The sequence below is a fragment of the Artemia sp. Qi Xiang Cuo genome, chromosome 5 (genome assembly GCF_049724085.1).
Source record: "Artemia sp. Qi Xiang Cuo chromosome 5, ASM4972408v1, whole genome shotgun sequence".
NCBI classification, from domain to species: domain Eukaryota; kingdom Metazoa; phylum Arthropoda; class Branchiopoda; order Anostraca; family Artemiidae; genus Artemia; species Artemia sp. Qi Xiang Cuo.
In genome coordinates, this window is record NC_142798.1 from 73,750,858 (window position 1) to 73,775,030 (window position 24,173).

A 24,173-nucleotide genomic window follows, 5' to 3' on the forward strand; every position below is an offset into this window, starting at 1 on the left:
AATAAAAAAGCGACGGAGATGCACGTCCGGTTTTTATTGTGTCGTACCAGTCCTTTTGGTGGGAGGTTTTTTTTTAGTAATCTTGGTTAAGATCGTGATTTTTGCCTTCTTTTTTGATGTTAGGAAAAATAAAACACAGATCGACATAAAGACTGTTTTCAGTAAAGTGTGAATTTTGTTCTGGTCTGTCACAGTGACAGTGGCGTAAGTTCCAAATCTCCGAACCTCATTTCATTATATTTCGTGACCCTTTTTTGTGTCATAAATGTTCAGTCATACCCAAAGAAAAATACAGAGGTGATATTTTCAAATTTTCGAGGTCATACTTTGCCGTTAATTAAAACTTCTTGAAATAAAAAAAATGTTTCCAGTAAAGTACAAAAGACCTTCTGGCTTTAAAGAATTAGAGAAAACCCGAAAAGGTCTTCCAAGGTTACAGGAAGTTCGCTCATACCCACAACTTAAGGGTTATGTTCTCTGTGAAAGGTTTAGAATAAACACTAAAGATTCTCATGTTTTACTACGCAAAAAAAAACTACTAACGGAAATTTGGCCTGGGACCAAATTTGGTCCCAAACCAAATAATCTTTAGTCATGCATCAGAGTTTTGATAACATTTTAAGTATTGAAAAATTCAACTATAGTATTGGTCCAATTGCTCTCTTATACAAAAATAAACAAAAGTTTCTCCTATTTCGGCGTGTTAATCCTGATTCTAGGGAATTTCACCGCGAACATCCGAAGCCACGGGCTGATCAAGTGCTAGGGCAACAAGTTAAGCTAAAACATAGTGTTGAATGTCTCAAATCTGCTTCAGTCAGATTTAAGATCGTCAAATCGTTGTTAATTTCAGTATAAAGCCCTTATTTCCCAGAATTTCGGAAGTTTTAAAGTGTTTTAACATAGGCAATAGCATGGAATTCAGGCACTTTTTTTAGAATTCAAATAACAAAGCGTATTTTTCAAGGGTTCCCATGTGAAGTTGCAAATTTAAAAGTCAATCTACTGTATTTATAATATTACCAAATTTAAAACTGGGCTTATTAAAATTAGACCGCTCAACAGGGTACAGACCATGGAGATTTTCCGGTCTTTTAAATTCCCAACCCTGTGTGAACAGCTCGAGTCTCGTTCGCTACTTTGGTATGGTAGCTCGCTACTTTGAGTTGAATACATAATTGCGATATCAGAGCTGACTCTAAAAGTTGAAGGGGCTGGGGTTGGATCAAGAGGGAATGGGAATTTGAAGCTTGGCCCTATCAGTCAATTAGTAAAATAAAATTCAACAGTTATACTGAAATAAATTATTAACAGCAAACAAAGAAGCCTCCTTCCCCTTCAGATAAATCTGATATTTTGTTGTACTTAATTTGGTAATTGAAATAGCTTGTTTTGCTTTTTTAAAAAGAAAATATTTAAAAAATCGAAGGAAAAAAATGGCAGGTTTTAGCGACTAAGAGGGGCCGTGGGGGAGAGGGATTTATAAATAATGTGTCCATAAGATTTAAATGGCGTTTTACCTCGTCCTGTTTTGGAAATTATACTGACTCAGATGAGACAAATATTGAAAACTCAATAACGAATGATTAAAAAAAGAAGAAAAAAGTGATGTTCAAACAATATAACAAAGAAGTAATGTTCTACAAAAGACCTAAAGCTGAACTGGCCAAATATGACAAAACAAAGAAATTAATCTGAAAATGAGAAGCGATTCTATGGCCAGTAAAAGGAAAGGAAGAGAACAAACACTGGCAGCATCAAACGGCAACCATACGATTATGTCGCAACAATATAATTAAGTCCATTTGGAAATTTAAATTTATAATCCAGTTACTTCTGTGATTTCATGAGGGTAGCTGTAAATTGCATGTGAGTAATTGTATACACACACGCCATTTAAACATTTTTGCCTCTCAATTACTCGGACTATCTGTCTTGGCTTTTTTCTACAATTAGACATCTCTTGATGCCTACTGCAAAATGCTTCATTTTCAATTCAAAATCAACGGACTCGGAATTGAAAATCAAGTATTCTGTAGTAAGCATCAAGACATGGCTAATTGTAGAAAAAAAGGACAAGTCCGAGTAATTGAGAGGCAAAAATGTTTAAATATATATATATATATATATATATATATATATATATATATATATATATATATATATAGATATATATTAGTTATTCTTTTTTACTTTTGTAAATATTTGTATTCATGTTATTTCAGTTTTACATTCTAGTTGCTTTTTTTTTTCTACGTCGAAGACGCCTAGTTATATATACAGGCGAAATATTCGTTCGATTTTTTGGTCTCTTCGTTTCTTTTTACTGGCCATAGATCCATTTGCCATTTTGAGATTCATTTCTTGGTTTTGAAATTATGTTCTGCATAACAAACAAATAATGTTCTCGAAATAAAATGTGCTGCATAACAAATAAATAGTTTTTCGACATCAAAATAGCGTAGCGTAAAGGCTCAAGTACACGAGACGAATTTACAGGCTATAATCTGGTTTTTCCACAATCTGGTCATAAACTAGTCTAATGTACTCGATGCATTCGCTCCGTTAGCTGCTTCTAAAAGACGTTCTGGAAAAGTTGAAGGAAAAAGTCTGGAAAAAAGACTATTTGCCGAATTTTAAATGAGCTAACTTGCCACGTGCACTAACATTAGCTTATGCACGAATTGCTAGCATAGAAATACATTGTAGTAGATTTAGGGATATTAGCCGTAACAGCAGACGATACGAAGTTTCCACGCGCCAACTAGCGTGTTCGCCGTTTTTTTGGAAGCCGGCTTGTAAGCTTGTTAACTCGCCTCGTATACTTGAGCCTTGAACTCTTCAGTTCACGCTATTTCGATAATGCTGATGATAAATAGCGTTGAAAATCTTAAATTAAAAACAAATTGCAAGACATTCTATTTTTAATGATACAATTTTAGTAGCATTTACAGTTATTTCGCAAAATAGAAGTTCTTTAAAATGTTATTGAGATTCGTATGCCAAATTATAATGACACGATTATTTTTTAACCAAAAATCATTTTGGAAATTCAAATTCCAAATTCTATGCCTAAATTATTACAGTCAAAATAGCTTTTTTTACTACATACATCACACATTGCCAAGGGAAATACGCCAAACGACATACGTTCTTGGATACTGTAAAAACAGATTTCAATCAAACCCTATTCGAAAGGAAATACGAAGACGACACTGTCTTTCCATCATATTAAAAATTAAAAGATAGGTGGAATGAGAAATTTTTGTGAAGTAAAAAAAAAATCTTGAATTAGAATACAAATCGAAGTGAACATTTTGGCTACATGACCAATAGCTGTACTCAGCGAAATAGCAATGAAGCAAACTTTTTTTAATCGATTTTTTTTGGTCCTTATTGGTCCTATAGCTGAAAAAATAGCTTCGGTTGTATTTTAATTACTATATCTACAGTTTTATTTTAATGACTCAACTCTTTTCCACATAGGTTCTTGGTTTTTATATTTTCCACATAGGTTATCTGCAGTTTTATTTTAATGACTAAACTCCTTTCCACATAGGTTCTTGGTTTTTATATTTTCCACATAGGTTATCTGCAGTTTTATTTTAATGACTAAACTTCTTTCCACATAGGTTCTTGGTTTTTATATTTACCACATAGGTTATCTGCAGTTTTATTTTAATGACTAAACTCCTTTCCACATAGGTTCTTGGTTTTCATATTTTCCACATAGGTTATCTGCAGTTTTATTTTAATTACTAAACTCCTTTTCACATAGGTTCTTGGTTTTTATATTTTCCACATAGGTTATCTGCAGTTTTATTTTAATGACTAAACTCCTTTCTACATAGGTTCTTGGTTTTTATATTTTCCACATAGGTTATCTGCAGTTTTATTTTAATTACTAAACTCCTTTCCACATAGGTTCTTGGTTTTTATATTTTCCACATAGGTTATCTGCAGTTTTATTTTAATGACTAAACTTCTTTCCACATAGGTTCTTGGTTTTTATATTTTCCACATAGGTTATCTGCAGTTTTATTTTAATTACTAAACTCCTTTCCAAATAGGTTCTTGGTTTTTATATTTTCAAAACCTGAAATCGTTACCCTTGAATATGTTTAGGGTACAGCCTTCTGAAGATAGGCCAGAATAAAAAAAAAGTTTCCCGCCAATTTAAGACATATTAAATGATCATGAAATGAAAGCCCTTTTCAATAGCTGAATGTACAACAGCTGAACTCAGCTGCTGAAAGTCATCACCAGATAGGCGTGAACAAAGAAAAGCTTCCCTCCATTTCCAAGATGTATTATATGCCATTGAATCGAGAACCCTGTTCAAAAGAGGAACGGGCAAAAGCTGAGCTCAGCTTCAGAAAGCACCGCAGTTAGATAAAAAAAAAAATTCAATTGAATTTTTCAAAAGCAGAAAAGGACAAAGCTGAACTCAGCTTCTGAAAACCTCTGCAGTAAGGAGTAAAAAGCACTCAGCAATTAGACGCAAAAAAAAAAAAAAAAAAAAAAAAAAAAAAAAAAAAAACTTCCCTCTATTTTTCTGACGCATTAAATGCTCTTATATTAAAACCCTTCCCAAAAGATCAACAGACAAAAACTGCACTCAGCTTCTGAAATCCCTCTGCAGATAGGCGTGAGCAAAGAAAAACTTCCCTCAATTTTTAAGATAAATTATATGCTACTGAATTCAAATCCTTTTCAAAACCTGAACGGAGAAGAGCTGAAATCAGCTTTTGAAGTTCCTTTGAAATTAGGACTGAGCAAAACAAGCTCTTGAATGAAAACCCTTCACATGTTCAGCTTGTTCAGCTTACATTAGTGATTTTTGAATGTAAATGCTTGTAAGACTTTCTATTTAAATATCCTTTTTAAAGTTAAATTTAGAAAACTGGCAAATTCACCTTTCTAAAAAAGCACTTAGAATAGGAAGTGTAAGGCATACAACAAAAGACAATCGAAATAATTGCAAAAACACCAATTAAGCATACTTTAACAAAAGTTATCTATGATCAAAAAATCCACCGGTAATAAGCCATATAGTGTGACACAGTATACGCCTTTCATACAATACCAACAAAACTACAATTTACGACACCCATACAAATTTCAATTGTCAATTTCACTTCAAGAACTTCAAGCTGCCTACAGGAAATGAACTAGTTTCACGAAGCAACTCGAACGACACAAATTAATTTGGTCACATTTAACGCTAAAAAACGGACTTTCCTCTTACAATGAAAAACAAAGAAAAACTATATTCAAGCAAATGGCTTTTGCTTGCTAAATAAAATTTTTACAAAAATATATTTCGTTGCGAAGAATTTATTTTTGCAAATTGCTTTCATCTACTATATTTCCGTATATTTCCAACTTGACTAGATGTTTTAACATACGCTTTATAAACCAAGCCCGGGAAAAAGTCACCTCTAAAAGCCGTTTTTTACCGAGCCAAAATTCTAAGAAAAATATTCTTATGCTTACCCAAATTATTTTTAACTGGCTAATCATATATTAAAAATTATCTAGTTTTGCTCCCGTTTAACTGAATTAATTTTAGTCTCACAAAGCTTGCCAATGTCTTTGACTAGTCAATGGCAGTTCCGACTGAATAGATTTCCCAAATTAATAACTTAGTTCCAGAATAAAACTAAGCATTTTATTGGCTAAATTTGTAGTTATCTGCTATTTTTAGCCATAGGGTGCTAGCAAATAAGCAATGATAATTGAGTTCTCGAGTACACACTTAGTCTGTGATACGATTCACTCAATGTTTTTAGAGAAAGCCATAGTTTTCAACAGATATCGGTTGGGTAATTTTAAAGCTAATTAATCTTATATTTAAGCAAATTGCTTTTACCTGCGATATAAAGCATTCTTCAAATACACTTATTCCTATTATAGCTAACCTTAGATGGCATTAGTGCAAGTGGCAGATTAGTTTAGATGCCATTTCTTCTTGATCAGGAATAATTGGGGTATTATTAGAGTAAAAATTTTAAACTTTTGAAAGAGCTAAGCGTATAATTTAGGCATATATATTTAATAATAGAAGCAAGATGAATGAAAAAAAATATCGCAACACTCGTAAACAGCCACAATACATCTAAAAAGAGAAGTTGCAATCAATGGTAGTAACAGGGACGCAGACTTTTATAACTAGTTTTGCTTGCTTCAAAGGTCTTAGGAAACCTTCGTTGGTTGTAAAGAAGTAAAGCTGAAAGAGGTCACCGAAACTCACGCTGCCTCCAACATATTATAAATTGATACTTCTATGGGCGCCGCTTAACTGGAATATGGTCAATTTGCTTAACTAGGAAATTTTGTCAATAAAATTAATTGTTTAATTATATTATAATTTCACAAAAAAGTTTGTGCGTGCTGACATTTATTTTCCCAACTCACTAAAACCTTTTGAAATATACGCTGGACGTTAACCTCGAGACATACATCGTTTGAAAGGCAGCATTTAAAGTAGAATTTTTTTTTCTCCCGCGATAATCAAGCAGACATATCTCAGGGCACCAAATCTGGGAGCCTGTAATATATGCCTCGAAGAGCCATACTTGGCATTCAAAGTCCTCCAGCAACAACAGTGCACCATTTAATAAAAAAACGTGTTTCTGGTATTTCAGCTTACTTCAAAATCAGTAATTTTATCTTTTTCTAACAACTATACAGACATACCGCTTTCAATTTAAAAATTGCCATAACTATTCAATACGGGCATACTTTACCCGTTTTCGAGGTAGGAATTACTTATGAATTACGACTCATTTTGTATGCTTTTTTACCGAGGAGGGGGGTTTTACCGGGTTTGAACCCGCCCCCCTCCGAAATTTGGGTGCGACTCGTCAAAAAGCAACAAAAATATATATAAACAAATTTTTGATGCGTTTTGTAATTTTTGGTACCCCCCCCCGCTCTATCGAACAGAAATTAGGATACATAATGGGCTGCCTTTATTACTTTTGAAAAGTTGACTTGAACACAACAGAACATTTTTTATTCTAGATTTACGGAAACCATTACTATAAAGGTTTAAGCTCATGCAGTCACACTTTATATACTTATTGGCGTCTAATTTAAGAAAGTTTCTTCTTTTAGTGTCCAAATTCTTCAATTTGAAGTATTCTACCAAGAAAACGCTACGTCTGTCAAACCCTAAATTGTTTTTGAATGGTCACTTTTATTTCCGTGTTTATGATATTGAATATCAAGGGATTTTAGCTTTAGTTTTCATGTTTTGGCAGAAATTTTAAATTTGATGTCTTCAAAAAAAAAAAAAAAAAAAAAAAAAAAAAAATGATGACATGACGTAGAACTGGGAAAATGGTTACTTGTGGTTGAGTTGATGGCGGATTCTTTCATAGCTAGAGGTGAATTTAAACAACTTTTTCTGTTCAAACTTACAGGTACCGTGATATATGATAAAAATGAGAAATTAAGACTTTTGTAAAGTAAAAATCGTTATTTATTCCTATGATATTTTTACCTTTTATCTAAGGTATTATTTCCTAAGATATAAAGGTATAAGAATATATATATATATATATATATATATATATATATATATATATATATATATATATATATATATATATATATATATATATATATATATAAAGAGGCTATGCAAGATAAGAGAGAAAAAAGTAAATAGTTTTCCCCGGACAAGCAGCCGGTTTTTAAGGCTGGAAGACTGTTTTTTTTCCATTGTATCTGAGCTTAAGTTTATAGATTAAATATATACATTTAGATATATTAAATTTTGCAGTATTTCGACGCAGACATGTGCGTAAGAGGGCAGGGGCTCGTCGCCTAACCCCCGAAAAACCTAAATTTATTGAATTTCTGGGCATTTCTTGTTAAAATTATAATATATTTTTTTTATTATTTTTCCTCCTACCCCCCACCCCCAAGGACAATATTACTCCCCACCAGAAAATAAAATAAATGATTCCTACATATGTGCCTGCTCCAGCGAAATGTGCCTCATCAGCAATTATGTGCGAGAACCCTCAACGGTAAGGGGGTTTTCTGGTAAATAATAATGGTGAAGGGCTAGATCGCAAAGCAATAATGTGTGAGAAACCTCAATGGTAAGGGGTTTTTCTAGTAAATGAAAATGGTAAAGGGCTAGAAAGCAAAGCAATTATGTGCGAGAACCCTCAATGGTAAGGGGTTTTTCTGGTAAATGATAATGGTAAAGGGCCAGATAGTAAAGCAAATATGTGCGAGAAAGGAAGACTGTAAAAAATTTTAAATAGTAAAAGGATAGATGGTAAACCAATTATATGCAAAAATCGCTAGATGGTGAGGGAGTTTTTGTGATAAATGATAATAGCGAACGGCTAGATCACAAAGCAATAATGTGCGAGAACTTAAGACGGTAAACAAATTTTAAGTCGTAAATGGTAAAAGGATAGATGGCAAACCGAATATATGCAAAACACTAGATGGCGAGGGAGTTTTTCTCACACATGACAATAGCAAACGGGTAGATCGCAGAGCAATTATTTGCGAGAACTCAAGATGGTAAACAAATTTTAAGTTGTAAATGGTAAAAGGATAAATGGTAAACCAACTATATGCAAAACACAAAACGGCGATGGAGTTTTTCTGGTAAATAATAACAGCAAATGGCTGGATCGTAAAGTAATGATGTGCAAGAAAGGAAGACTGTAAACAAATTTTGAATAGTGAAAGGATAGATGTTAAACTGATTACATGCAAGAATGCTAGATGGCGAGGGAGTTTTCATGGTAAGGATGGTAAAATTAATACAGAATTTACCAAAGCCCGTAATCTTGGAATTGCATAATTTTCTTGTTTTTTACTGTCTGAGTGTTTCCTCGTTTATTCGCCCTATGTTTTTTCTTATGGTATTTATTTTAAGGAAAACAAACTCAAACAAATTGACCACGTTCCAGTACAGTCGCCACACGGTTTAATTACCATTAATCCCTCGCTTCTTCACCATTATCACTGGTAGTAGTATGCATGTATGATGGCACTAGACCCTCAAGATCCAAACCGGCGGTACTGATCTCCGTTTCGTGGCCCTTCAGCCAGGAAATACGATGCGCGGTTGGGGGCCAGCAAGCCATCCTGTGCTTTCACACACCCTTCCTGCTTATCTTTCCCAGATTTCTCCAGGAACCCATATAGAGCTGGGTCAACCCTGGCTGAGCTTACAGAGTCACGCCACTGACCTCCGACCTAAACCAGATAACCAGCCATGCCAGGAATCGAACCCGTGCCCCTCGGACAAAGGATTCCCGACCCAGAGCGCCAAATACTTAGCCAGGACGGCTCACTGGTAGCACAATTTCAATTTTTTTTTACCCAATTTTAATTTTAAATTTCTATAATCAATTTGTGCAACTAGGTATACACTTTTAGGTGCCGAAGAGAACTGCCGAAGCTGTCTTCCCAATATTTGCTGTAAAACGATCAGCACTATTCTACAATTTTGCAATTACTAATCATGTTGATGAAATGAGAGGAGGGGACTAGTTCAAACTAATCTGCTAGGGACACTGATCTCGTCTAGGTTTGATCTATACCTAGATCAAGTTGCACCAAATTAGGCAGTCATCTTTATATCATATCCAAATTTAGGGGAACCATCCTTAACCTGACAAGTCTGGAGTATTTTAAAGTCAGAGAAATATTAAATAGATTGAAAGAATTTTTTTTATCATTTCAAAAGATTTTAAACCAATAACGGAATTTTTCAGTGTTTGTTATTAATAATGAATGAAGTTTCAGAGTAGGGCCAACATTGTACATAACTATAATCAGTGGCAGAATAAAAAAGATCTTTAGGGTTTATAATTTGGCTGTCCAGAATAAAAACATAATGTCGCAAAACCAGTCATGAGCAAGTAAGGTGGTAGTGTACTAAAACCGAATTACTGTCATGATGTTACTAAATATTTCCTGACAGGTGGACTAGCACGGTCAAATTTCCTTCTACTGAAAAGACACGGCTGCTATTCGACTTCAAAAATCTAGTCTCGAAATTAAAAAAAACAAAAAGCCCCGTCTTCATTGTGGCTTTCTCCGCAAAGTCAGTCGAGTAAAAACAGTTTTTCGTCCACCAGATTTGACTTTTGCTAAAAGCTATTTAGAAAAAAAAAAACCACTTAAATTGCGCCTTATTTGCTCTTTAACCCTTAAAAAGCAACAATGGAGACTGGAACTGTCAGAAAGTTAAAAAGCACATGCGACGTCACCGAAAAATCCATATTGAATATTCAGCTACATTTCCCTTTTTTAAAAAAGAAGCAAAATCATGCTAGATCTCTGAATGATCTTTCAAATTTCTTGCTCAAAATCAAATTTCACCAGTTTTTTTTAACAGATGTTTCTACAGTTAAATTATAAGAAAGCGTGGCTTTGGTAGTTTCGTTTAACACCAATCAATCACAAATGTTCGATTTTTTACTTTCACTGATTTTAGGATATCATTGAAATAACAACAATTCAATTCAGATTGTACGCAGGGGGAGAATAGTTTTCGGGTCTATGCCTCCTTGATACTGCGTGATTTATGCGTTTTTTCTTATAACCGCGTATATTGTCCATACAATTCACCTGATTATGCGCTTATTTCCAATTTCTACCCCGTGTCGTCACCCGCAATAAGCTCCACCGTACGTGCTTCAGTAGTAGGTTATCTGTGCTGCTGACGATCAGAGCTGATGATCATTTTTATGATCATATAAAACGGTTGTCCACCTTTAACAGGAAGTTTTCTTCCTGAGTTTTACCACTTTCAGAAAACATGGGCTTCATATGGTACATCTGACTCAAAATCGTATAAAATAAAATTATATCTTTCATTCTAGACCACAAAATTGTCCGTTCACCTTAATTGACAACGTAGCTTGAGCACTCTCACCCTACATAACAGGCAACTTAGCTTTAAACAAGAGATGGTTTATTCGTCCATTCAGAGTCGCTACTACCAAATAACGCAAATTGCGAATTTCTAAAGCCAACATACTTGGTCTACTGTGCAACACTACACCGCAGGAAGAAGGTAAAGCATAGGAAGGAAGTCTCAGGAAGGTTCGATTGTCGTCACAGACGATTCGGAAAGAGCCCGATAACGAACTTGGCTTGGCTGGTCCGAGTCATTCGCTGCGAAAAGAAAATAAAAGAAGCTAAAAGTTATGTCCACCTTTTTAAAAGAGAAAAAGCAAAGCTGTGCAACACAGAAATATAACGCTAAGCTCTGACAGATATTGATTTTTGCTTCGCCTACCGGATTTCGCACCGTCTGGTAAAAAAAAATATCTACGAAATAAAGAAGAAAATTAGGTCCGCTTCTGTGTCGGAGAGTTGAAAAACAAGGCTGTCCGACGGGCAAAAGTAGGTTTCTCCATGGGCAAAAATATACTATGCTCTTTTTTAAACAGGTACTCTTATTCAATTTTCTGAAATTCACAGCGATGTCGCATGAATGTTTTCGCTTGACAAAATTTACTGTCTTATGAGTTAAATATAAATATATTATTATATAGTAATATAAATATTACTATACAAAATGTCATTATAACACTACCAACAACTTTACTGGAAAGCAAATATCGACCAACAAAACAGTTAGGAGTTATACCGGATTTCCCCCCCCCCCAAAAAAAAAAAATCTTCATGTGAAGAAATACCATTGTCCAGAGCAGAATTGAATGATTTGTTTCTCCAACCGCCAAATCAAAAACGATGTTTGGAGTCTACCGGATAACAAGCAGTTCCAGTAGGTCTTAACTTAATAACTTGGGTGACACTCCTTCCCACAAAATAGATATAGAATTTTGGCCGGCAACTTTGGCCGGGGTACTGGTCCGCGAGCTTCTTGCAGATGCTTGTGAATGCACTGCAACCAGCACTTTTAAAGTGACACAAATGAAACACTTATAAACATTTTAAATGATATTATGGGTATTAGTCCAGGACTTAGCTCAAAAAAGTGTCGAACCCGGACAAAATTGCAATATAAACGAAAATGGTACCAAAATGATCAGAAAAAAATTCTGTACAACATACTGAAAGTCCCCATAAATCCGATTGGGGCGAGTACCCGAAAACAAGGGAAAAAGGGGAAATGCGAGAGAAAATGGAAAAATGCCGAACATGCCAATAAAATATTTTAAAGTGTTTTTCCTGTTGTTTTCATATACGATTATTGTGGATTTGACATATGCAGTGCCTTGTAGAATCCAAGTACTACTAACAACGGGGGAAAAGGAAACAGAGATGAGAAAAGATACGAATACATGGTTGGGGTAGAAAGTATTTTGAAAGATATTTTCTGGGGTATTTCTATCTGGTGATTACGAAATTGAGAACTAAAATGATATAAAAAAAACTTATTAACATAAAACGGGGAAATAGGGGGGGGGGGAGGGAGGGGAAAAAGGGAAATATACAGGGTAGGGGTAGAAAGCCTGTGGAAATGTTTACAAATGTTAATACAGGAGATCTATAGAGGTTAAGCTACCCCATTGGTACGGAAAAGGCAAAAAAAAAAAAAAACTTGAGAAAGAAAAACGGAAAGAAACTGAAATTAATTTTTTCCGTATTCCTCGCCGTTATCAACAAGCGCGTGGGTTCGTCAACATAATCCTGTTCTAATTCGACATTCAGTAAGAGAAGCAAGGTAGACTAGTCACCGCGGAGTTCCAGTGCCGACGACAGAACCTATCCTGACGGAATGACATCTAGCGGATCCAATAGTCCCCAGTCTGCATGGATGCATACACATGTGACATGGTAGCAGGATAAATCAAGGTACGACGAGATTTTTTTGTTGTCAAGCATAATTTTGCGCCAGTACTCGCTTTGGTGAATGATCTAATGCAGAAACTGATGGGCCTAGAGTACAGTTCTAGTGAACAGCACGTTACTGCCACCGCAGCACGAATAAAGAGAGATACTAAGGATCTACTGACGTTTCTTGAATTCCTTCTATAAAACTGTCCTTTCACTAGTTCCACAGAGCTTAGAAGTACAGGTTCCGAGTAGATTGCCCAAAAAGACGTCAATGCAGAGGATTCTAGAGCTGTAGGTGTGCTGATCCTCCAGCGCATTGATGGTCAATCTGTCGAAAGTTTTTTATTCAGGAAGAAAGACAAAGTCGTTACACTGGCATCCGATGGGAACATTAGGATAGATGGCGAGATTTTGCATGTCGACCCTGCACTGCTTTTTCAACGTCTTTCGACTGCTGCCCATACATTTGAAAATGACATGGCAGAAACTCTACGTTACGAACTGTGCAGTTATCCGCCCGCTTTGTTTGAGAATTCTGGCATAATGCGTCAGCCAGACAAACCTCCACTAGCGAAAGCAATATGGAAAGAAGCGAAAACGGACTCGATTCACCACCTGCCAGTGTCAGATCGTGTCACTGTAGTTGACGGAGGTTGGCTGCTTCAGCAAGTACCTTGGAAGATTGGTGATACTTATGATTCAATCTGTGATAGCTATGTTAGTTTCGTTACTCGACGCTGTACCTTCCCTACTGTTGTCTTCGATGGATACAGTGCTGGTCCAACCACGAAAGATGCTACCCACAACCGAAGGTGTAATGGAAGCCAGCATCAAGTGATCGATTTCAGTTTAGGGATGAAGCTCCAGAAAAAGAAGGCAGAGTTTTTGAGCAACTCTCAGAACAAACAGCGAATTATAAGCTACATCGGGGGAAAACTCAGAGCCAAAGGATTTGAAGTCGTCCATGCGAAGGACGATGCTGACTATCTAATCATGAAAACTGCCGTAACGAAAGCAGAAAACTCTGAAACAATAGTTCTTGGCAACGACACTGATCTTCTGATTCTACTCTTGTATCCACTCCCGCCTAATACAAAAACACTTTACTTCGAATCGTCAACGAACGCAAAAGAAGAAATAACACGGTTCTGGTGCCTAAACGAAGTTAAAAAAAAAATGTGAGAAGTATCCAGGCTGCTTCTGGTAGGACACGCACTTTTGGGATGTGGCACGACCTCATGAGTTTTCGGACTTGGAAAACAAGCTGTGCTACCTCTCTTGAAGAAGAGCGAAGTGTTCAGAAAAAAATGCGAAGTGTTTCTGGATGAATCATCGTCCAAAGATGAAATAGTGAAAGCGGATGAATATCTTCTCCTCAGCTTGTATAAAGCACGAACAAACGAAGATCTCACTAAGCTGCGACATCGAATTTTCTTGGAAAAAGTTTCTTCGTCAAATACTACGGCGTTTGTTAAGCCTGAAAGGCTTCTGCCAACCGAAGCTGCAGCTTCATTCCACTCCCAGCGAGTGCGCCTCCAGGTATCCCTTTGGAAAGGGGAACCAGCTGACCTCGACCCGGCTGACTAGGGTTGGGTCCTCAGAGACCATAAATACTCACCTGTGATGACCGATTTGTTGCCCGCACCTAAGACTCTTTTGAGTGTCGTGATATGCAACTGCAAGACAGGCTGCGAGAACTCGCGATGCAGATGCAAGAAAAATGGATTAGCGTTTACGTTCGCGTGCGGAGACTGTCAGGGTATCAACTGTTTGAACAGGGACAACGAGATTGTCGAAGACGAGGATCTCGACTAGTGACATCAATGCTGTGTTTTTCAAGTCAACTCTACTGCATTAAAAAGTGCAGATTTTACCTATAGTTACTGAAGTTCTTTTTTTAGTTTTTTATTCAACGATATTGCCTTCGAAAGTACAAATTTTACCTATAATAGCTGAAGTTTTATACTGTGACCACTGCCAAGCGGTTGTTTTCTTTATGTTTAGTAATTCAAATGGTTGTAAGAAATGTCTGTGATTCAAGAAAGTAAAAGTTTGATACTTAAGCGAGTTATTTTGTCCATAGGCCTACTTATTAGCCATTAGCAGCTGGCTCAAGAGTCAGGCTTCCCTTCCCCTTTTCCGTTATTTCCTCCAGTTTTGTTCGGTTTTCATGATTCTCGTTTTCTTTCCTTCATTTTAGGTGTCAGTTTCGTGATCAGCAGATAGGAAAACCCCAGAAAGCACATTTCAAACTGATTTCTACCCCTGACTTCAATTGTCCCTTTTCTTCCCCTCTTTCCCCCTTTTCCCCCGTTAGGTGGGGCTCATGTTCTTTATTTCATTTTAGATGTCAGTTTCGGGATCAGCAGATAGAAAGACCCCAGAAAACATATTTCAAAGTGCTTTCTACCCCTATCCTGCATTTTTATTTTCCCCTGTTCCCCCCGTTTTCCGTCGTACTCTTATTCTATACTGAATTTTAAAGGTCAGTTTCGTGATCAGCGTATGGAAAAGCCCCAGAAAACTCACTTTGAACTATTTTCTGGGCATGTTTGGCATTTTCCCCATTTTCCCCCGCATTTCCCCTGTTTTTTGGGTACTCACACCACTCAGATTTATAGTGACTTTTAGTATGTTGTACAGAATTTTTTTCTGATCATTTTGGTACCATTTTCGTTTATATTGCAATTTTGTCCGGGTCAAACCCTAAAAGTCCTGGACTATATATCAGCAGAAGCTGGGAAGAAGTCACAAGGAATGATTTAATGGAGATTGAAAATTCATGGGAAGGGGTAAAGAGTGAAGCAAGAAACAGGTTGGGGCGGAGAAAGACCGTGCACAGCTGTGTTGCCTCAGGCAGCTTGGTGCTCCAGTGAGTTGTTAGTAGTAGTTTTTTTGCGTCAATAAAAATGTACTATTGATACCTTTTTTTTATTGAAGCCAATTTTTGAATTCACATCCACTTATTCAGGAATCGAATTTCGTTCGTCATACGGTTGTTTCTGCCTGACATAAATTATGGCCTTCTGTCAGAACGGTCGTTTGACGCCACACGGTTGTTTTCGTAAGTCACACGGTTCTCTTTGCCTTAACAAACGTTACATTCTTCTGTCAGAACTTAGCTTAAATATCAATACTACTATAATCATAAAGAGAGAAAATGGACCAGAGGCAAGATTCTCACTAGATGGCGTCACTTATTCGATTGTTCTATAACAAAAATCCATTCCGGGTATATAGCGTGACTTCAGGTTAACGGCAAAATCCGATCACGAAATTCTGCGGAATCTGGCCTCCATTCTTTTTTCTATCTTTATGACTACTATAACTCTACCACTAGCTTTACGGGAAAGCAAATTTTGACCAACCAAACAGTCAGGCAGATGTTTACATGCTAGTGACCAAGTTGAATGAGAACACAACCTAAATTATCCGGAGTTATTTGGTATATGAGATAACCTGACGATTTTAGACTATGAAATATTAGAAAAAGGGAGACACAATAAAAAGAAAAAAAAGTAAGCGGAAAATGGTCCATTTTAGCACATATTATTAACTAGATATTTATCTAGATTTTATGTATATAAAAAGACCAAAATCCGGAGTGATCCCGGATATAAAAGTCTACATACAAATGTGAGCATCTTTAGCTTCAAACAAACATCTTACAGGCATTTTTTGCCGGACTTTTACTCCTTACTTCTTGACACCGCAACCTCACTTCCTTACTCACCTATAGCTTCTATTTAGCAGCTCTGAATATTTGATTTTGTTAATATTGACATTATTAATATTGTTTTTGTTTCAAAACCATGACACCCAAGGAGAAAGGAGGGGACAGCTTGCCGGGAATTGCAGTTGGATACTCTTTTTAAGTAGCACCCTGAAAAATTTCAAGATGAAGGTCATACACATACCAGAAGCAAGGGGTGGGATAAAAGACTCCCCCACTCCCCAAACGGAGCTGAAAGATCATTTTCATAAAGAAAATAACGGCCCAAAGTAGCTTTTTTCGAATTGGGCGTTTTTCGAAAAATGACCCCCCCCCCCCAAAAAAAAAAAACGGGGTGTACGGCATCAATTATTTTTTGAGACAGACAATTTAACTACATTTCTTTAAATTATCCAATGCATTTAACCAAAACCAAAAGCTTTTACACCAACCGCCAAATACAATCTGTCACAACACTATAAAAGTGAAACTACTAAATTCAAAATCCTTCACGATGATAGTGTATGTGCATGAGATTACTAAAAAAGGCTACGTTCACAATGTTTAGCGTACATACCTTTTAAACATCTTAATTGCATATTCAAAAACATAGGGAAGGGAGGCATCAAAGATCCCGTTTCCTCTTGGAAAATGTTGGTAAAACAGAACCAAGCAGCATATTTATGCTAAATATGCTTCTCAATCAGCCGCCCTACTCTTTTTAGATAATATTTTCCCCCTCCCCCATTCACCTGGTATCCTTGATAACTCTATCAAGGTTACCATCTCTAGCTCTAAATTAATTGCCAAAAAACTAGTTTTTAGTAATTTTCTAAAAACTAAATTTGTTTTAGTAATTTTCTTTTCTTTTCATTGGTTTTTCAATTTTCTTTTCTAAGTTCTTTTTTTCTGCGACATTTTTAACAATATTTTCCGCAAATACATTACTACAGCGTATATAGGGAGCCGGATGTGTTGAGATTTACAGGACTTGATTCCCTCTTTTCTCACACCAAAGGGTTTCAAAGACCGGTACTAATTTAATTTTACTAAGTTGCTGATCAGAGCCAAGATCACTAGTGCCAACCACTCGGCTAGGAGAGATTTGGTTCTCAATATCGAGAGCGTGGAGAATTCGGGACTTGATTCCCTCTTTTCTCACATCAAAGAATTCAAATATCCAGCACTAACCTGTTCTTATAAATACTAATTTCATCAATCATCAAAATCCTTTGGCGACAGACAAAAGACGGAATCAATTCCCAAATCTAACTAACGAAGAAAAGTGACCATTGATTCTCCTTTTATTTTTGCCATTTAATTATTTTCACAGACTAACTGGAATTAATTAGTAATATATAGTCCTTACAAATTCTTCTTTAGCTCAGAGTGAAAAAAATCTTAAAAAATAAAATGAAAGCCACATAAAAGTAAAAACAACTATGACGATATAAGTAACATAAAAAATAAATAAAAAGGTAAAAATAAAAAATTTCTAAAAAATCCAAAGAAAAAAAACGAAACTTTAATCACAAATCTTTCTGACTGCTTTGATAAAAACAAAGAAAAGATCTAAATGGAGACACGGCTTTAGTAAGTTTAGTATTGATATTTTGGGGAGATTTTCTGAGTGATTTCCCCCTTCGAACAGAGGCAACATTGGCGTGCAGGTATGTCCAATCCAACTATAAGCATCCTCATTGCAGCATACATCTACTTTGTTCGGCTTTATTTATTTGACATTATACAAAAAAAATAAAAAATAAAAAAAAAAAAAAAATAAAAACCGGCAATTTGGCCAACAAAACACGTATACCCCCCCCCCACGATTCACTATGCTACATTTGGTTCCATATTTAAAATTTGATATATCGCTAGAGAGACAAAATGAATTTACCCATCATAGAATCATAGAAAATAATGCATACCTGAATCCCAGCCTCCTCCTTCGCTTTCAGATTCAACTGTGGAGCTTGAGTCGGACACTTCTTGGCAGTTGCAAGCTCCATCTGAGTATTCTCGACGAAAACATACGGGCCCACAGGTAATTCTTACTTGGGGAGAACTGCTCAAGCTTGTTCGTGACAGAGGAGGACGGAGTTCTTTCAGGTTTGAATTGATGGCGTGACCCGACAGGGCCCGGGTCCGTCTATAACCAACATTGCTACTCTGAGCGCTGTTATTATTCGACGGTTTTGCAAATATACAGATCACCTGAAATGACGTAACTAACATAATGTATGCTAAAGAAGATACGTTTTAGAGCATAAACAAACCTGAAACAAAACAAATTGACTCATAAGGCCCCTCATAAGATGACTGTAGTAATCCAAAGGTGGTATGTCACACAGCATAAAAGGCAAGGAATACGGCATTGGACTTTGCAGTCCCTACTAGCGGTGCTTATTTCCGTTTCATGACCCTTCAGCCAGGTAGTGCAATGCGGTAGGGGGGTGGTAGCCATCATGCACTTTCGCACACACTTCCTGTTTACCTTCCCTAGATATCTCCATGTACCCATTTAGAGCTGGGTTGACTCTGGCTGAGCTTACAGAGTTGGGTCACTGACCCCGGTTCCAAACCGAATAACCAGCAACACCAAGACTCAAACTCCTGTCTTTACGGACAATTAAGGATTTAAGGATTTAATCTTTAAGGATTTAAGGATTTCAAATCTAGCGTGCTGACCACCCGGCTAGGAGAGCGAAATAAACTGAAAGTGTTTTTGGTTTTTAGGTTGTTACTAAAAACAGTTTCTTTATACAAAAAGTATTTTGTCGCCTTTAAAATAAGACGGCACAAAGCTGAATAGCACAATTTGTAAGCTTCTAATTATGGAAGATAAAGGCCTCGAGAACAAAGTAAGATATAATGTAGCAAATTAAATCAATCGATCGAGTAAACTTCACTGATACCATGATTAATAAACGTTGTAAAACACCTGCTAAAATTAGCACAACCAAAAGCTTTTGGCCCTATAATATACATGTCCAGAAATATAAAGAGAACAACAAACAGAGGGAGAGAGAGGAGAGAAATAAAGAGAGATTGATAGAGAGAGGGAAGGGAATAAAAAAGGAACGAACAATAACTTAATTTAATTTTCAGGCATTATCAATATGAAACAATTAAAAAAGAACAAAATCTCGCGTATGTTTAATAATCCTTCAGAAATAACAAATGAATAAAATTTTTTTTTAGCATCAAATGATATATCATTCCATTCCTTATGTTTTGTATGTTATTTCATTAGATATTATATTGAACATTTTGTTTCTACAGCAGTCAAGTGTGCTGTAAGAAAGAACTCTCGTTTTGGCAAAAGTTTAAAAGCACTTTAAAGTTACACATAAATAGTCAAGAAACAGGTTTAATCCCTGACATATTTATTAAATTAACTGAATTTAAGGTTTTTTCTAAGATCTTTTACTTCCTATTTTTTCCAATTTACTTTGGAATATATGTTAACTTGAAATGACAAGCCAAAAATATGACAAGATTTCTACCAGAATAAAAATTGATTTAAGAGTGTTCCAAAGCGTTCACAAAGAAGAAATTCACGGAAGTCGCTTGGAATAGGGCTGTATGTTTTTTTTTCATATTTCTAAGAAAAAATCATCTGGGCAAAGATTTTCCAAGCAAGTGGTCCTCCGAATAAATCTTATGGAGAAATCCCTCCCCCTATCACCAAGCACAATAAAAACTATTAAAGTAAGGAGTGCTACAATTTTAAGAAAAGGAACCCCCCCCCTTTGCAAATGGCTGTAAGGCTAAAAGTCAAAATGAGCTTAAGATTAAACCACTAACCATTATTAAATCGATTCACACTAAAGACTCTTTTAAAAATATTGGAATCAAGAAATTATTCTTCCCATAACAGTTAGGAATAACGATACTGACTCTATTTAGGTCTATAAGGTGCATGGTGTATGTTTAGAAGCTGCATGGTTATAAGGTGCATGGTGGATAGATTATAGATGCATGGTGCCAAAGGAGACATCAGATCTGTTGGGTTACAATGTTTTGTTGTTACAGTGTAGGTAATTTACCACCCCCATTGGACTAGCTATTTAAGTTCTCAGGATTGCCGTTAAACAGATATTGTATTTCTTTATTTATATTTTAGTTTTCTAAATATTGGAAACAATTATATATATTGTAAGTATTATTCTGGTTTTTTGGTTTACAGAGGTTTGGTTACACAGATATTTTAGTTTGGATGGGATCCATCCTGTCAACGGGGAAATGCACGGTTAGTGAGAATAACAAGTTATCTGTCCTTGAAGGGTTTATGAAGAAAAGTGGCAAATTGACAAAAAATTGTTGTATCTACGGAAATAGAAGCACCACAAAGAAATTTTCTCATCTGTGTAGGATTCTAGCTCAGTGTGGTGAGTTATCTACTTTATTCTTGCGCGCTTGTTTTCGTACTTTAGTCAGTTTACTTCAACTTACATCAATTAATTCTCTTCTGTGAGACAAGGGCTTAAAAAAAAGAATAATTATAAGATGCATTGGCAACAATAGCTGAACTAGTCGAGTGACCGGTTTTCGTCAAATCGAATATCGAATTCCTCGATGATATCGGTAAACACGATTTTATCATATAAGCTGTTGCGTGCCAAGACTGATAAAATTACAAAAATTATTTGCATACAAAAATACTAATTTTTACACATATTTATTTTTTACATATTTAAGTATTATCCTGTTTCTAAGACAAAGCAATAACAATACTGACTCTATTATAGTTTATAAGGATTTTATTTGTAAGGTCTGTAGTTCCAAAGGAAGCATCTTATCTGTTAGGTTACTATGTTTTATTGTTGCAGTTACCACCCCTTCGGACAAGTATTTTAGTTCTCGGGGTGGCCGTTCAACAGACATTGCATTCATATATATATATATATATATATATATATATATATATATATATATATATATATATATATATATATATATATATATATATACATATATATATATACATATATATATACATATATATATATATATATATATATATATATATATACATATATATATATATATATATACATATATATATATATATATATAATAAATAAAAGTTCAAATAGGGATAAAATCCTTTTAATAGACAGTGATGATAGAAATTCACAAAAATACCAGATATTTCGGTCACATATACAGTGACCGTCATCAGTAGTAAAACTAAAATAAAACAATTTAAAACAAAAGTTTATATACTAAATCAAATAACACTACATATTGTTTGAATCTCTAATTCTTTTCAAAGCAAAGGCGGAAGCTAATCTCCTTGACCTTCTTGGATTCGGTTCGTTAGCGTTCAATGATATAACATTTGGACAAAGGTCAACTACATTGGGTGAATTGAACTTTACTCTCTCAGATTTTAATAAATTATCATAGATAGAGTCCAGCCCATATTCACCTGTATCACGATTCAAAGCAATATTCTTGAATAAGATTTTCTTTATTTCAAGAATTTCACGAAAATTTTGCTTTAAACCCCGATCCCTAGAAATCAAAGAGACATTCTCGAACAAAATAAAATGGTCTGGAAAATTAAAAATATGTTCAGAAAGGGCTGAAGTGAAATCTTCAGACTTAGAAACTTGCTTTAAAGCCGAAGAAATAGAATCTTTGTGTTGTAATAATCTCATTTCCAAACTCTGGTTAGTACGTCCCACATATGAGCTTCCACAAGTACATGGGATCTGATAAACCCCACTTTGTTGCCCCAATGAAGGTAGATCCTTCCCAGAATTTAGAAAACTACCCAAAGTATTATTACTGTTTGAAGCTACCCTTAGACCATTGTTTTGTAAAATTCTTTTCAGATTTTCACTTACCCCGGGTACAGATGGCAAGGAACAAAAACACCCTTCTCCTGAGGTGTCTTCGAAACTTCCTTGGAAACTTTTAGAAACCTTGTTGTTTTTTTGAAAAAGTCTGGTTAATTAACAATTCTGGATATATGTTACTTATTAGTATTTTTCTTATAAAAGACAACTCCTCCTCAAAAAGTTTTGGAGAGCAAATACTAAAGATCCGGTCAATTAAAGAAATGATCAAACAAATTTTTACTTTGCGAGCTTGACCGGAACTATAAGAAAAAAATATTTTGTTCTCTGTCGGTTTTCTGTAAATTTTAAAATCCAGACTATTTTGATTTTTCAAAAGAAGAACATCAAGGAAAGGAAGTTTCCCATTCTCTTCCAATTCAACAGTAAACTTTAAATCCCCTCCTAAACAATTAAGATGTTCCAAAAATACTTTTAATCCCTCCTCCCCATAATCCCATACTAAAATTATAACATCCATATACCAGCCCCAAAAAATATGTTTTAAAAAATATGAATCTAACGCAATTGTTTCAATATTCTCCACAAAAATACTAGCTAATAAAGGGGATAAAGGGGCCCCCATAGGTAAACCATTTATTTGTTCGAAATACTCCCTCTAAATTGAAAAAAATAAGAGAACTTATTGCACAACCTTACTAAATTCATAATTACAGAAACTTCCAAATCTGTTTTGCCACTAATCAAATCCAAATTTCTTAAGAGCTTTCCTTCTAGAAGAGTTTCGGCTGCTTCTACATCAATATTTGTGTACATTGATACAATGTCGAAGCTTAAAAGCAAAGAACTTGAAGAAATTTCTACTTTTTTCAGTTTTTCAACTAAATTCGAAGAATTCTTAATATAAAAAACTAGTCTAGACAAAAGTGGTTTACAGATTGACACTAGCCACTAGCTCAAAACACTTGTTGGCGACCTTGTATTTTACACAACTGGTCATAATGGTAGGTTAGGCTCATGAATCTAGGGAAGACCATATAATTTAGGGCACAAAGAACTGCGTGGCAGGCATTTGTAATAGAGTTGAGGTGTAATTTTTCCTTCATCATTTAAGCACTTCAATTCGTTCTTAAACTTATTTGTAAAAGAGTCTGTTGGATTATACGATAGCTTCTTGTACTATATATATATATATATACTATATATATATATATACTATACATATATATATATATACACACACACACACACACACACACACACACACACACACACACACACACACACACACACACACACACACACACACACACACACACACACACACACACACACACACACACACACACACACACACACACACACACACACACACACACACACACACACACACACACACACACACACACACACACACACACACACACACACACACACACACACACACACACACACACACACACTATATATATATATATATATATATATATATATATATATATATATATATATATATATATATATATATATATATATATATATATATATATATATATATATATATATATATATATATGTATATATATATATATATATATATATATATATATATATATATATATATATATATATATATATATATATATATATATACATATATAGTACATATATATATATACATAGTATATATATACATATATATATATATATATATATATATATATATATATATATATATATACATATGTATATATATACATATATATATATATATATATATATATATATATATATATATATATATATATAATATATATATATATATATATATATATATATATATATATATATATATATAT

General features: G+C 34.9%; 1 protein-coding gene across 5 annotated transcripts in view; it reads right to left on the reverse strand.

Annotated features, from left to right (window-relative positions):
* The window catches only part of LOC148952504 (phosphatidylinositol 3,4,5-trisphosphate 3-phosphatase and dual-specificity protein phosphatase PTEN-like), a 78,561-nt gene that overhangs the window by 10,524 nt on the left and 43,864 nt on the right, over nt 1-24,173 (reverse strand). For 3 of the 5 annotated variants that reach the window (XM_089088995.1, XM_089088993.1, XM_089088991.1), the window contains 2 exons: nt 18,436-18,721; nt 10,890-11,163 (listed from right to left, as the gene is read on the reverse strand). In XM_089088995.1, the coding sequence (XP_088945121.1) occupies nt 11,084-11,163; nt 18,436-18,721 (366 nt within the window). In that variant the 3' untranslated portion in view covers nt 10,890-11,083. The remainder of the gene's footprint in view (nt 1-10,889; nt 11,164-18,435; nt 18,722-24,173) is intronic. The other 2 variants (XM_089088992.1, XM_089088994.1) reach the window with 2 other exon arrangements.